Raw genomic sequence first — 14,678 nt, 5'->3', positions numbered from 1 at the left:
ATGGCTGCCGGGACCTTCCATTCTTGGTTATATCCGACGTATACCCGCCCTTGGGGAGTTGAAATGGAACAACTCCAGCAACCCTGGCGTTGTATCTACGAAGAACCATTTGCCCTAATGATGTCCTCAGACCTCTCCAGCTTCCTAATCCACTGCACATTCAAAGATGTCCTGCTCGGTGGGATATCTCTGTACCTCGTCTACGGAATCCTTCTCTGTATCTATCGCTTAACACTTCACCCGCTGGCCCAGTTCCCAGGCCCCAAGCTTGCAGCAGCGACATTTTGGTATGAGTTTTACTATGACCTTTTCCCACACAAACTGCGCTACCTGTGGAAGATTGAGGAAATGCACAAGAAATACGGGCCAATTGTTCGCATCAACCCAATTCACTTGCATATCAATGACCCCAACTACCTCGATGAAATATATGCCGGCGGCAAGCGGAAGCGCAATCGAGATCCCTGGTACTACCGCTCCGAGTCCAATGGCCCTCTGGGATGGTCGGTTTTTCAGACTGTCGATCACGATGTCCACCGCATGCGAAGGGCCGCCCTCAATCGTTTCTTCAGCAAGCGTTCCGTCCAAGAGCACGAGCAGATGATAATCGACAAGATTGAAATCCTGTGTGGTCGCTTTGCAGAGGCTTGTCGCACAGGTGATATTGTTTCTCTCACCTTCGCTTGCGGTGCGCTGACAATGGACGTCATCTCGGCCTACGCTTTCGGCGCGGAGACGGACAACTTGACGCGCCAGGACTTCGCCGCGGAGTATCTCGAGGCATACAGCAAACTGAGTCAACTTGGCCCTGTCGGTCGTCAGTTCCCTTGGCTTGCCAAGGCATGTCTTACGCTGATTCCGTCGAGCCTCGTGCATCGAATCAGCCCTGCCGCTGCCCTCATTCCAAGGAATCGACTCTTCTTCCGCGGGATAATTGAGGAATCTGTCCGTCAACAGGAAGCAGGGAAGGGAAACAAGGGCAAATCCATCTTCCAGGATATTCTACGGAGCAACCTTCCGCCCAGCGAGAAAGCACCCGCCCGCTTAGCGGCAGAGGCCAATCTCTTGGTTATTGCAGGCACCGAGACTACTGCCAGGGCCCTGTCGCTTGTCCTCTTTCATATCTTGGACAATCCTCAGACCGTATTGCAACTGAGGGAAGAACTGGCGCCCCTCATGCCCCATCCGGACTCACGGGTGTCCGTGGCCGCTCTCGAAGCCTTGAGGTTTTTTGTGGGTCATTATTGAGAACAAGTCAACCTCCATCGACGTAAGACAAAAGCTAATCATGTTGGCTCAAACAGCCGGCAGTAATCACGGAGGGTATCAGGCTCTCTCATGTGGTTTCCAGCCGAATGCCTCGATATGCACCGGAGGAGACACTACGCTACGGCAAATGGATTATACCCGCGGGGGTGAGTGCATTTCGCAAGGCTAAACTCGACTTCTCATTAATCCATGGGTATAGGCGCGTGTGATGCAATCTCATTATCTGCATCATATGAATCCCGACATCTTCCCGGATCCCTACACGTTCAATCCGCATCGCTGGCTTGACAATCCTGAGTTGAAACAGAATTATTTCATGGGCTTTGGCAAAGGATCTCGGATATGCCTTGGTATCAAGTCAGTTTTCATCAGCTATCGGTCTTGTTTCCTCTGCCGTCTGACCACCCAACAGTCTTGTACATGCCGAACTTTATCTCACTATAGCCCGCCTCATGACTCGTTTTGACATGCGTTTGCATGAAACAATCAGGGAGCGGGACGTCGATGTAAAGCGTGATTGTATCATTGGGCTCCCGAGCCTTGAAGGGCAGGGAATCCGCGTGAGGATTACACAAGATAGAGCAGGTTAACACTGGGCCAGCAATCCCGGCAGATTCGACCAAAGAAAGGTCTGGCTGAGATGATTCGGGGAAGATATTGTTTGCTTAGCTCGTCTACCCCCCCAAACCACTAGTAACAATGCCTATGCATCTACTCATAATCTGGAATGACCGAATCTAGTAACATCCGACCTCCAAGGGACTTGAGTATTGCTTACCAGTATGGTTCTCAGCCACTGACGATGCTCCGGATTTAAGACTACCAATTTGAGAAACAAGTACAAATGAAAACCACGAACAAGGTGTTTCAATTATCCTCAGAACCGTGTTGTGATGACCATGGCCCCGACTTCGAAGATTGTGCTTGACCCCCTCGACCACATAGCTGCGTGGAATATTCCACAGAGCGTGATCTACTTGAGTTTGAAGCAGGATGTCACGGTGCAGGATGCCTTTGGACGTCTCCAAGAAGGCCTGCGTCGAACCTTTGCTCAAATCCCTTGGCTCAATGGTCGCGTACACTGGCGGAGCGAGGATACCACGGGGTGGCGTCCCGGCAAGTTGGAAATTCGTTTCGAATCCCTTTCTTCCAAAGAACAACCACATCAACTACGATTCAATGAGCTAGCAACTGATCTGAAATTCTCGGATCTCAGAGATCAGGGTTTCCCGTTGGGCACATTCAAAGAGGAAAACTTGTTATGGACGACCCCGTTTCAGCCAGATTTCGAGAAAGGGGCTGATGTTTTGACGGCCCAGGCCAATTTTTTGCCTGGGGGCTGTGCTCTGGTTCTCTGTGTCGCGAGCCCGGCCTCGGACGGCACCGCTATGCTCTCTGTGACTCAAGTTTGGGCTCACCATTGCAGCTCTTGGATGACAAACGCAGAGCCGGACAACAGTGTTCAACCCCACGGCGGCCTGGGCTCGGGGTTTGAACGGACAGCATGGAGAAGGACATGCAAAGGGGACAAGCGAGACGAGGTTTCAAGTCATCTGGCAGCAGGGATTTGTCGTCTCGTCGGCCTCGACTCCGAACACGCGTTTCTTGAGATGACTTCCACCGCTCCCGACGCCCTTCGTGGCGTGCCCAACACGATGAAGCCCAGGTTGTTTTATCTGCCGCAAGGTTCATATACCGCCCTGCGCAAAGACTGCGTTGCTGAACTTGGCGCTACGGATGTTTCTGGAAACGACCTGATCTGTGCTTTGATCTGGAGAAGTGTCGTCAGGGCTTGGATGGCAACTCAGGACGCGCAGCACAGCATCGGCGAGCTGGGCACCGCAATTTCAGAGGTCAGCATCCCCTTCGATGCGCGGCCGCAGCTCCAGGATCTGCTGGCAACCAGTTATCTGGGCAATGTCAACTTTGAAAACAGACTTGCACTTTCCCTGAGCCATCTTGTGGCCAAGGATATGAGCATACCCCAGCTCGCGAAAACGATACGGACCCATGCGGCAACTTTCGCAGGTCACGCTAGCCTGCTGGATGCGTACAGACTACTCGATTCGGTCCCAGACTACAAAAGACTACCGCAACTGCGAGCATCTCGCATGAAATCACCCTCAGTGGGCATCCTGGCTCCAACAACGCTTCCGTTCAATGAAACCTGCTTTGGGGCCCAGACATTCGGTGCTGGTGGTCGACCGGAAGCTTTTCGGCCGCTCATGGGAGATTGCAACAGTGGCTTCCGTACCTGTTTCGTCATACCTCGAAAGTCTTATGGCGGAATCGAGTTTGTCATGACTTTATCTGACAAAGAAGTGAATTTCCTCGACAAGGACGGGGAGTTTACGAAATATAGTTTACGCATGTAACAGTAACGGAAGGAGAGAAAGGGCAGTATATATCATAATACATCCTTGAGCTTGCGAATTTGAAAAAAAAAAAAAAAACATGTTTCAGACGATGGAAGTTCGACCAGGGCAATGTCCAACTTGAAGATTGCCCTTTCCATGACATATAATTTCCGCCCCGTTTCCGTTCGCGAGCACGAGATCAAACCCCATACAAGTCTCGCATCTGAGTACCTTCCTCGGCCATCGCCTTGATCGATGGAACAATGGCATTCACGTCGGATATCTTAAAGGGTACGTCATGGCCGCCATCGTGACTATGCACCCGCCGAATCGAAGGTGTGCATAGGTCTCGTGCAACTCCCGACTGCTTTCCAATGTAGGGGGAGTCGTTCTGCCCGCTCACATGCACCGTTGGGATTTTGATCCGGGCGTGGAACAAATCTGGATGTATCAAGCGCGGTACTTCCTCGGGCTTCTTGGTGCCCAGGAAATCGACATTCGCGTTTGGCAAAATCATTCCAACGCCCATTGACTGCATGGACAAGACCTGCTGCAGATACTGGGCAAGCGTTCGCTCGGACGGATCTTCCAACTCCGTCATAAAATCGCCATCGGGGAACTTGGACCGAAACACTGCATGCTCATCTGCTAGCCATCGCCGCAGAAGCTGCTCACAATAGCTATCATCAGGTGAAACAACAAAGATGGGCGAGAACATGACAGCAAAACAGAATGGCGAAGAAGCTTGCTTTTGTTGCTGATCCAGCATATAGGTTATCGCAAGGGCAGCACCCAGGCTGAAGCCAAACACGCCGTCGAAAGGACCGTGCTCTTTGATAAAATCATCTAAGTGGCGGAGAGCTTGACGCATCTCCGCTGGAGTGAAGCCTGTTGCGTATGAATAGAAGGGCCCGGAGGCCCAAGCCGGGACGCCTAGGATGCTTCAGCATTGGTTGGAGCTGGAATGGTAGATACCCGTACCTGGGCCTCTCCCGCAAGGTATTGCTCCATCTAGAAACTTGAACTGGTACTCTTTGCCCAATGCCCTCACGAAGGGCGCCAGTTGCTCTTTCAGCAGCGAGGATGACGAGCCGAGACCGTGGAGAGCAAGGATCTTCATTTTCGGCAGCCTTCCTCTCTCTGCCTCGGTCAAATGGAGCGCACGTACATCCCAGTTATCTGTAGTAATAATCCTTTCCTTGTATTTGCAAGGCGCCCGCTGTCGGCCCTTTCCACATTGAGAGAACCCGAGATATCATCCACAACTCTGTGGACGTGATGCCGGGTCAACTTGAATTTCTTGTGAATGGCACCCAGTTTAATCCCCTTCCTGGTTCCACTCCCGGTCACCAGTCTTCACAAACTGCATCAGCAGTGCAGACGCGACTATGGCGATCATCACGAAGATAGTAGCGGGGTTGATTTGCGTTTACATCGTCCGAAAACTCTTGTTTCCCTCTGTCGCGCATCTCCCCAAGGGTTTACCCATAATTGGCGCCAAAGACAGCGACTGGTTTCCCTTTCTTCAAGCAGCATGGCGCAACGCTCTCAATCTTCAGGGGAATCTCTTGGAAGCCTACGCGAAGCACAAGGACCAGGCCGCAATTCTGCCTATTGCAGGACCCGGTGGTCAAACATTTGTGTTACTTCCAGCGTCTGAGACCAAGTTAGTGACGGATCAGCCCAGTACTGTGCTCAGCTTGCGCGAGGTTATTGTACAAGGCCTTCTCTACGAGTACACTATATCCGACAATTTCATCGTCTCGAACCCAACACACACGAAGCTCATTACGACGACGTTAACCAACCAGGTCCCTAATCTCCTTCCTGGCTTGGCTAATGAGACCATTCGGGGTTTTGAGCAGCAATGGGGAACCAACACGGAGTCATTTCGTGACGTTACCATATGGGACAGTATGGGTGCTATTGTGAGCAGAGCAACAAATTACGCCTTTGTCGGTCTCCCATACTGTCGTGACTCGGCGCTGCTGGATGCCGGGATTGGCTTTGCGCGAGCACTGCCATTCAGCCAGCTGTTATTGAGTTTTACATGGAAGCCGCTACGTCCTTTGGCATCATTCTTGTTCACGCTTCCTTGTCGTTATTACGAAAACCGGTTCACTCAAATACTAATTCCCGAGATTGAACATCGCCTACACCACAGTTTCAATCCTCCCTCCTCGCCGTGTTCCGGGGAAACCTCTGGCGAAGCGGAAAAGAAGAATGATTTTCTAGAGTGGTGTATAGAGCAGGCCAAAGAAAGTGGTGACCCTCGCATGTGGCAGCCCAGGACCCTTGCAGGCCGTATACTTTTGATGAACCTGGTCTCTATCCACACATCCTCCTTGACCATCGTGAACGTCATGCTGGATTTGGCGTCGTCTACACCTGAAGTCCTTGAGGAGCTGCGAGCCGAGGTCAAACAAGTTCTGGATACATGTGGAGGACAATGGACGAAGCTGGCATTGAGTAAGATGGAGAAGCTTGACTCGGTGCTTCGCGAGAGTGCCCGCCTCAACACTTTGGTTGCCGTCGGGCTTCGTCGCAGAGTCGTAGCTAAGGAGGGATTCACCACGACATCCGGTGTCCATCTACCTTACGGTAACTTCTGCGCCGTCCATAACCTTGGCGTGGTCCACGACCCCAATGTGTATGAGCAGCCAGATACCTTCAAGCCATTCCGCTTCGTTGGACTGCGCCGTGATGTCAACAGCAATGACCCCAACAAGGACCATGTACAGCGAGCACGCTTGACCTTTCCCGCTACTGGGTGCGATTACCTGGCTTTTGGCAACGGCCGTCAGGCCTGCCCCGGCCGATTCTTTGCGGCCAGTGAGCTCAAACTAATGTTGGCGTACGCGTTGATGTACTACGACCTGGAAATGATGGACTCGAGACCCCCCGACAGATGGATTGGGATATTGCGCATTCCATCATCCAATGCCCAGCTACGAGTACGCCGCCGAAAGGGAACCGTTGAGCCGTCCATGAACAACGACAATTTGGTCTGACCTGTTGTATTCCATCCCTAAGGTAGGCAAATCCTGCCTTTTTTGCAATCATCCCCGGCCGTAATAGTGAGGCGCCTCTGAGTTCTTTGCGTGAGAAATAATTCGGCATTGTGTATTATGGCGGCCCAAATACTCGTATGCATCATACCTAAAGCCATGCTTCGATCATAATATTTGTTCGTTATATCTAGTAGAAGAAAACCTATAGATGTCTTATGCGATTATCATATTTCTTAGGCTGGCTACTCCGAGATGGTGATTCAAAGCTATATTGTTAATTGAAACGCTGCAAAGTGTTGTATACCGTTTTACGGTCCACCTTCCCACTTTCGGATGGCGACTTTCCACACTGAATGGCTATGATTATTGCCTCACGCGTTTTCGATTCTGGAAACTTGTCACCTGCTCTTCGATTTGCTCTAATAACCTCGCCGAATGCACGTATATTGCGCGTGGAATTAGCTATTGTGTTGATCAGGTAGGTCGATTGGTGGAAGAACTTTTGAGATGGGATGTACCTCGCCCCGTTCCGCCTCGATTTGGGGTCTAAGGTGATGCTCTGTATGCATCCTCAAGAACACCAACGTCGGGATCTTGAAGTTGGACCCCAATTGGGGTTGCGCCGAAGACAAGGGACTCACGAACGCGGCGGTTGCTGTTTTGCGCGAAGTTAGGGCTTGGGGTTAGGGCCCAGACGGCGATGTCCGCTTGTGGAAGCTCCGACACATCGCCTAGAAGCCACTGACGCTATACAAAGACATCTTTAGTCCAGCAGGTTGTGGTGGAGAATGCCATGATGCCTCGTAGTTGTGCCTCAATTATTTGTTCCCATTGCTCTAGTCCATCTAGCTCCGCGGAAGTCCCGTTCGTTATGTTCACTAGTATCATTGAAGCTCAACAACAACTCACAAGTCTTGCAGTTGTTCTGAAGAATGTCTACTTATAAATTGAATGGAAAATTTGCTGTAGTGACGGGTGCTGGCTCAGGGATTGGTCATGCAGTGGCCAGCATGCTGCTCGAGGCAGGATCGTCTGTCATCCTGGCCGACCTGAAAATGCGCCCAGAGGCCGCATCGACGGTTGCCAAATACCCTCATCCGGCGGTCACACCCGGAGCTTCGACTGCAGTATTCCACAAAACAGATGTGGCCGACTGGGCTCAACTTAGTGCCTTGTGGGAGTTCGCTTTGAGCACATTCGGGCGGATTGATATTGTCGCCAATATAGCCGGCATATATGAATCGCCATTCAGCTCCTTCTGGAAACCGCCCGGTCTGTCGCCCAAGTCTGCGGATCCCATCAACGCGGCCCCCGGTCAGTACCAGATTTTTGCCATCAATCAAGCGGCGCCCATTCGACTGTCCCAGATTGCCGTGGATTACTGGACTCGAACCCCGGACGTGAAGGGTAATCTTCTGTGCGTGGCAAGTATGGCCGGCTATCTCCATGCAATCGATACACCGTTATACATGGCCAGCAAAGCGGCCATTGTCAGCTTTATCAGATGCTTGGGTGATCTTCGGGACTTATTTGGGATCCGGGTTTCGGCTGTGTGCCCCGGGGCCGTGTTTGTATGTAACTTTCCCATCGAATCAGCTTTGGGCCACCGCGATCTCTAACCGCGGAATCATAGACCCCGATGTTCGAGCCCGAGTGGAATCGAAAGTTGACATTGGAGGACGTGTCGTTATCTGCTTTTGACTGCGCTGCAGTCATCTTGCGGGTCCTGCAGGAGCCCCAATGGGGTGGCGGCAGTATTGTTGAGACGCAGATGGTTGGCACAAAAGCGGCTCCGGAGATTGCTGTTCGCGACGTGCCACTAACAGCATTGTATCCCACTGGCAGTCTTGCTCGTCCGAATAAAAATTACATTGAGCATAAGCGACGGTTTATAGCCGAGCTCCAGAATAGCGGTATGCGAACCTGAGAATCAAATTATCGAAGAGTTGTCAATGTGCCGAGCCCCCTTTCCGGTTCTTGTATGGTGAAGATGTACTTCTCTATGCCTTGCGCCATTTTATACAGCAAGCAATGAATTGATTTGGGCTCCCTTGTTTTGGGATCTTCTAGATGCTGCTCTGTTCATGATTGGCATCGCTCAAACTGCGCGGACGCCAGTGTCAAGTGAGCATATATCTTTCCGCTCTGAACTTCTTCCCCATCTAAGTCGCAGAACCCATAGGCATCGCATTCGATGCCTTGTCTTGAACCATCTCGAGGGCATCAACAATATTGCTTTCGCAATCCGTAATTAGGTGCCCCGCCAAACTGGTGGGCCTAACTTTATCCTTGATGCCGTTTGATAGATCTCGCAAACTGAATAAGTGCAACAAGGCGATGTGACGAATAAGCGGGACCTTAAGATCCGGCATTTCGATTCTGTACTGGTCGAGCCAAACGGTGGGACTGTGAATCTCGGTAGCGGATCCCTGGCAGTTCCTATTTTCGCGAGTCCAAGCCAGAAGCTGGTCTGACGCGGTGCGCGTCAGAGTCACGAGCTGTTGTAAGACAATGGCTAGAAACATGCCATTGTCCCCACGGGCACTACAGTCTGAACAACGAAGCGCCTCCCTACAGATCTGCATCCCTCGACTCACGCACACCAGGAGCATGTCAGCTCTCGCCTCTGCCGATTCTACCCCAATGACTTCCAGGAACCGAGCCACGTCGCTGAGGCATTCGCATTTGGAGGAAATCCTCTTGCCAGCGCCAACAGCGGATGACAGATTACCTCCTGGTAGCGAGGCCCGTCCTGCCCGTTTCTCTGGACTATTTTCGTTAAGACGGGGTGGCTGCGACGGGGCGTTTGTGTGGTGGTAGGCTGCCTCCGTATCGAGGACTGCGTCAAAGATATTGTCCATGTCTATCGACGAGGGATCATTGCTTTCCGGAGCCCCAGACATCCCACATAATATATCATGTCCGAGAGTTGCACGATCATCTATCATTGCAGAGAACGTAGGTTGCATTGGCAAGATCGAGCTCACCCACGTGTTGGGCGATTCAGTAAATGCCTCGGAGGAGGAGGATAGCCAATTTAACGGCTCAGAGTCCGACGTATTTTGAGGACGCTCTTGGTCTACCTCTGTGCTTAAGGGTTGTGGTTGGCTGCGGCTGGAAGCGCAACGTGTGCTCGGAGTTGGCAACTGGTTGTTCGAAGTGCACACCCGTTTGGACACTCTCCTGCTGTCCTTGATCGACAAGACATCTCGATAGGTGCAGGTGACCGAGGCAGTCTGGCATCTTCCACAGCCATCTTTGTCGCCGCTGCATTTCAGCTGGGGACATGTCAGCAGGCATTCTGCTGCGGCGAGGAATTATAGAATTGTTCATTGCCCCAGGGTAGATGTAGATTGTAGTGGTGGAAGGAGGGTGATGTGAATTCACTGACCTTTCGCGAACGACAGCGGTCACAGGCAATCGGGGTATAACCTCTGGCCTCAATGCCATCGGCTCTTTGGAGCTCCACATGCTCACGACTATTAGTGTCCTTGTCGTATCGGATTGTGCCGAACATTTTTTTCACTTGTTTGCTGGATTAAACTCGGGAGGCAGTATAATCCCACGAGAATCTGTGACTCGACATATGAGATCAAATACATGCGAGGCAAGAAATCTCCGCACGTGAGGGCCATATCGGACACGGCTAGTACGTGAGAATTTATGTACATATGTACTGATTGTGAGTCCCCCACTAGTGCAAGGTGCGAAGCTGGCATCGTTGAGACATGATAATCCCTGTTGTCAGGATGGGCGGTGTTTTAAGGTGGCTGTTGTAGGCGTTCTACTGTTGCACTAAAAAGGTGTCCAGACCCTACCTAGTTAGCCAGTAACAGTAGTTCTTATGAACCCCCACCCCCCCCTCCAAGGGTGAAAAGACTTGTATTTTCATCCTGCTACTAGAATATTATGTATGCATCTTTGGCTCTTTGGCTCCCTGCCTTATCATCCCTGATGTAGTTATATCTTCTAACACTATCTTATACTAGGTGGCTACTGTTAGCCAATATTAGTACCTTTTCTTCTGCCATGTCCTGGATTTAAACTCATAATCTTAAGGCTTAATTTTTTTAGTGGAAGTTTCAGGTGCTAATGTAGTAGTTCTACTGCTACACTAAAAAGGTGTCTAGAGTCTAGACCCTAGTTAGCCAGTAACAGTAGTTCTTATGACAGTAACCCCCTGCAGGCAAAATGCCTATCAGGTCATAGAAAGAACGTGCCTCGTTCTAAAATCCGCTCAAGACGCGTGGGCCAAAAGAACCCTGGGGATACGGTGGACTAGATCAACAAAATGGACTTTTGGATTTTTGTACTGTCTACTGCATGTATTCCCTATTACCCCTACCTCCACAGATATTAAGGACCATAGACAGGCTATTACATACCATATAGTCAGGATATCATATCACCATATACTAAGGATTGACCTTGGTGTCGAACGCATCTCGGAGCTCCTGTTTGGTGATGTCCGTTGCCTTCTCGCGACGATGGATGACTGCGGCGCCGAGAACTAATCCGTTGGCAGGGCCCAGCCCGCGCGGAATTCCGGTCATCCGGACACCGTCCATGACAGAGGCCTGGAAGAGCACGACCCGGACGGACGGATAGGCAGCTTCAGGGGCGCTTCGGCCTGTTTCAGCGGACTGGCAGACCGCGAGACGATGGCGATGCGGGCGACGCCTGCTGCGGACCATAGCTACAAAGCTGCCACAACGTATTTTTTTTACTGTTGATACTATCCACCACACCTGTCATAGGGGTAGAAAATCCCTGAATGAGATGCTTGGATTTCTATCTAGGTGCCAGGTGTGCGATGCTCATGTAGGTGAGCTCAATAAAGGTCTTGGTGGGCGGGTGTTGACTAATAGTAGGGTAGGGTAAGCCTCCCTACAACAACACCCATAGTATTATGATTCCAACAGTAGTAAAGAATCAAAAGAGAGGGAGACAGGCAAGGCGACCCCCTAATATCAACCACTGACTTTGACTGCTACTCTACTATGGCGTAATATATTAAGATAAGATAGATTTATAAAGCTAGCTCTATATAAAAAACTATTTTATCTTTTTTTTATCTTTAATTAAGATAGTTACTTTTATTACTTTTTCATTTCTTATTTTTTATAAGATTAATATCTTTAAACAGACTTATTACAATAAATATTTTTAGTTATTCTTTCTAGCTAGTATTATAAGAATAAGATTAATTATATTTTTTATTATTAATTATTTCTACCTCTTCTTATCTTTTTAAGTCTAAAGAAATATATTTAGATAAGAAAGTAGGGGCTTACAATACTTTTTATTTTATTTTTATAAAATTCTTTTATTTAGACTTATTTAGATAACATTTATAATTTTTTTTATCTGAAAAAATAAGCCTATAAGATATTGAAGAAATGAAGTTATAAGTCCTATCTCTTTATAAATAAGATACTTGTATTAAATTTTATCTTCTCTATCTTTTTATAAATAATATAATCTATAAGACATTTTTCAAAAATTTTAAGATTTTAATAATTCTTATCTTTATATAAGGGATCCTATTAAGTATTTTACTTAATAATTAGATATAATCTTATAAATAAGAAGACTATCTCTTTCTTAGACTTGAGAAATTCTAAATATTTATAAATCTTCTACTTCAATATTATAAGAACTTAGGAAAACAAAATTATATTCTTTTAGGTTCTTTATATTATTCTTAATTTTAATCTATTATTTATCTCATGTTTATTAATATATATAATTTATTCCTCTCTTATAGGGCCTTATTTGAAATATTTATAATTATATCTCTTATTTATAATTTTTTAGATTATTTGATTAAGATTCTAGAAAGATATAAAAATATTTTTATTTTTAATTATGAACGTTCTAAAAGATCTTGCTTTACTAAAATTAGAAGGAATATAATCTAAGTAAATTATTATAATCTTAATATATATATTTTTAATTTCAATTATTAATCTTTATGATAGACTTCTAACTTATAATAAAAATATAATAAGTTATATACCTATGATAAAGTATTATTCTAACTCTAATAAGAATTAGATTTAAATACTAATCTTTTTAATAAGTAATATAAATTATTTATCTTAGTTCTAGCTCTATAAATATTTTTTCAAGTCTATAGACTATTCCTAAATTATTATAAAGCTTTTAGGATTTATTAAATAGCTTAGGTCTAATTAATCCTTTTTATAACATTGTTCTTCTAATAAATTAGTTTTAAAGATTAAATAATAAAATATAAGAATTCTTAATCTAGAAAGGCTAGTAAATTAATACAAAAAAGAGTACTTATAAAGAGGTTTAATAATAAACATCTTTATTTAAAAACATTATTTTTAAACTCCTAAATTTAGTAATCATACGTAGAGGTTATAACCTTTATATATTATATAATTATTAACTTAACCTCTTATAAGAAGCCTTTTATTAGATAAGGCTCCTTTATAAAGGTAACTTTGCTATATATATATAAAGGACCCTTTATGATCCTTACACTTACTAACTTTAATATATATATATTGAACCTAATGATAGCTAATCTAAGCTAAGAAGATATCTATTAGTAGGTTAATCCTATATCTCTTGATATTAGGATATGAATCTAATTATCCCGGGTAAGATGCATAGAATACTACTTAGATGATCTAGGGGGAGTAGTAGGTTCAGGAGTGGTAGGCATGGTTAAATATCACTATATTACTACTATTTGGATTCCCTAGATCTTAAAGATATGAAGTTTTCTTCGTACCTAATTGGGAAGGCAGTGAGCTAGAAGCCCTAAGCGCCTACACCTGCCCGCCCCATCATACTAACAAAATCACTGGGGTGGACCAGAGTAGACCAGGGTACACGCGGGCTTGTAGCTTTAATAATCACTGAATTCCTAACCTTTCTAATCCTTAGCTTCTGTACTATTCACAGTTAGTTTTGTTATCTCCCAATGTCTTGTTGAAGGCACCAAAAAACTTACGAGAGAAAGTAGGTAGCTGGTTGCTGATAGATTTGTTGGCGTTGTTGAATATTAGGGTAATTCAAGCTGCTGATGTTCCCATGCTGCTTAGCATGTTTGCCAATCCTCACATTGGTTTTTAGTAAGGACGAGGATAAATCCTCATAAGCAGTGGCAGTGGTCACTGGTAACTAGTAGACTACTCAGAAGAAGTAGTAAGTACTCTATAGTAGGTTTAGGGGTTTAAAAACTGTCTCTTATGTTCTAACTGTCATAATCTTTAACGCACCCTGGTTGATTAAAAGATGTCCTTATTAGCCTCTACTTCTCCATCTCTTACCTTATCTCTTTACTCAGACCCTGGTATTCGTAATTTTATCCCTCCACGACACCACTCAGTGCTGCACTCACTACTGTCATGGCCTGATTACCAGGTTGCATTGCTGGAGAAGAGCTATCCACAATCCTCACTTGTGACAAGGCCTGCTGCTGCTTTTCTTTCTAACCCCTGCTTAAATGTGGTGTTGTAGAGTGGTATTCACCATATCAGTGATATACTCACTTAGCATGCCTAAATAGGCATAGTGCAACACATACTAACTAGCATAATCTATTCCCTTATTTATATCTACTAGGGAGTAGCTAGGATAAGAGAATAAGAGGAGGACACACCTCTATATCTGAGCTACATGCCCATATCTATCAGTATTCATATTACCCTGATTACCCAGCTACGACATGTGGCTAAGCGCCATGCTAAGATGACCATCACCCTTCCTGCCCAGTGTTCTCAACCATGATTGGCCTTTTCTCGCGCAAGCTAACTGCGCCACCGTCTCTAGACTCCACTTTTGTGTGCTGTCCACATATGCCCGGTGTCAGCCTGGACCGAATATAGCAAATTCACTGACTGTTGCCTTGAATATCTCTCTGTCTGTACTGGGCCTCAGAACACACCTTATCTATCCGGCAGGACGATCAATACTCTCGCTTCCTGTGTTGCTTACAAACCATTATGATGCCTAAAATCAGTGCATCATTCCGGCTGATCTCCCGGCGGAGGCTTTGTCCAAA

The 14,678-nt window shown here is 46.8% G+C and overlaps 8 protein-coding genes across 8 annotated transcripts; 4 read left to right on the top strand and 4 right to left on the bottom strand.

Annotated features, from left to right (window-relative positions):
* On the top strand, positions 1-1,859 carry ACLA_061270 (cytochrome P450; the record flags this gene model as incomplete). Its single annotated transcript, XM_001273591.1, has 4 exons — positions 1-1,233; positions 1,305-1,415; positions 1,469-1,626; positions 1,682-1,859. The coding sequence occupies 4 exons, from the start codon at positions 1-3 to the stop codon at positions 1,857-1,859; spliced, it is 1,680 nt and encodes a 559-aa protein (XP_001273592.1).
* Positions 1,860-2,162: 303 nt separating this feature from the next.
* On the top strand, positions 2,163-3,644 carry ACLA_061260 (transferase family protein; the record flags this gene model as incomplete). Its single annotated transcript, XM_001273590.1, has 1 exon — positions 2,163-3,644. One exon carries the CDS (start codon positions 2,163-2,165, stop codon positions 3,642-3,644), a length of 1,482 nt encoding a protein of 493 aa, XP_001273591.1.
* Positions 3,645-3,825: 181 nt separating this feature from the next.
* Positions 3,826-4,746, bottom strand: ACLA_061250 (uncharacterized protein; the record flags this gene model as incomplete). The annotated part of the gene is made up of 2 exons (XM_001273589.1): positions 3,826-4,559; positions 4,608-4,746. 2 exons carry the CDS (start codon positions 4,744-4,746, stop codon positions 3,826-3,828), a joined length of 873 nt encoding a protein of 290 aa, XP_001273590.1.
* Positions 4,747-5,014: 268 nt separating this feature from the next.
* On the top strand, positions 5,015-6,637 carry ACLA_061240 (cytochrome P450; the record flags this gene model as incomplete). Its single annotated transcript, XM_001273588.1, has 1 exon — positions 5,015-6,637. One exon carries the CDS (start codon positions 5,015-5,017, stop codon positions 6,635-6,637), a length of 1,623 nt encoding a protein of 540 aa, XP_001273589.1.
* Positions 6,638-7,569: 932 nt separating this feature from the next.
* Positions 7,570-8,564, top strand: ACLA_061230 (putative short chain dehydrogenase/reductase family oxidoreductase; the record flags this gene model as incomplete). The annotated part of the gene is made up of 2 exons (XM_001273587.1): positions 7,570-8,208; positions 8,271-8,564. The coding sequence occupies 2 exons, from the start codon at positions 7,570-7,572 to the stop codon at positions 8,562-8,564; spliced, it is 933 nt and encodes a 310-aa protein (XP_001273588.1).
* Positions 8,565-8,799: 235 nt separating this feature from the next.
* Positions 8,800-9,498, bottom strand: ACLA_061220 (uncharacterized protein; the record flags this gene model as incomplete). The annotated part of the gene is made up of 1 exon (XM_001273586.1): positions 8,800-9,498. One exon carries the CDS (start codon positions 9,496-9,498, stop codon positions 8,800-8,802), a length of 699 nt encoding a protein of 232 aa, XP_001273587.1.
* Positions 9,499-10,993: 1,495 nt separating this feature from the next.
* ACLA_061210 (uncharacterized protein) lies at positions 10,994-11,331 on the bottom strand (the record flags this gene model as incomplete). The annotated part of the gene is made up of 2 exons (XM_001273585.1): positions 10,994-11,011; positions 11,065-11,331. The coding sequence occupies 2 exons, from the start codon at positions 11,329-11,331 to the stop codon at positions 10,994-10,996; spliced, it is 285 nt and encodes a 94-aa protein (XP_001273586.1).
* Positions 11,332-13,547: 2,216 nt separating this feature from the next.
* ACLA_061200 (uncharacterized protein) lies at positions 13,548-14,045 on the bottom strand (the record flags this gene model as incomplete). Its single annotated transcript, XM_001273584.1, has 4 exons — positions 13,548-13,566; positions 13,626-13,730; positions 13,945-13,964; positions 14,016-14,045. 4 exons carry the CDS (start codon positions 14,043-14,045, stop codon positions 13,548-13,550), a joined length of 174 nt encoding a protein of 57 aa, XP_001273585.1.
* Positions 14,046-14,678: the final 633 nt, after the last annotated feature.

The sequence above is a fragment of the Aspergillus clavatus genome, genomic scaffold (assembly GCF_000002715.2).
Source record: "Aspergillus clavatus NRRL 1 1099423829796 genomic scaffold, whole genome shotgun sequence".
In the NCBI taxonomy this organism is placed as follows: Eukaryota; Fungi; Ascomycota; class Eurotiomycetes; order Eurotiales; family Aspergillaceae; genus Aspergillus; species Aspergillus clavatus.
Note: the sequence above shows the minus strand (reverse complement) of the source record. Positions and strands in the feature narration are given on the sequence as shown.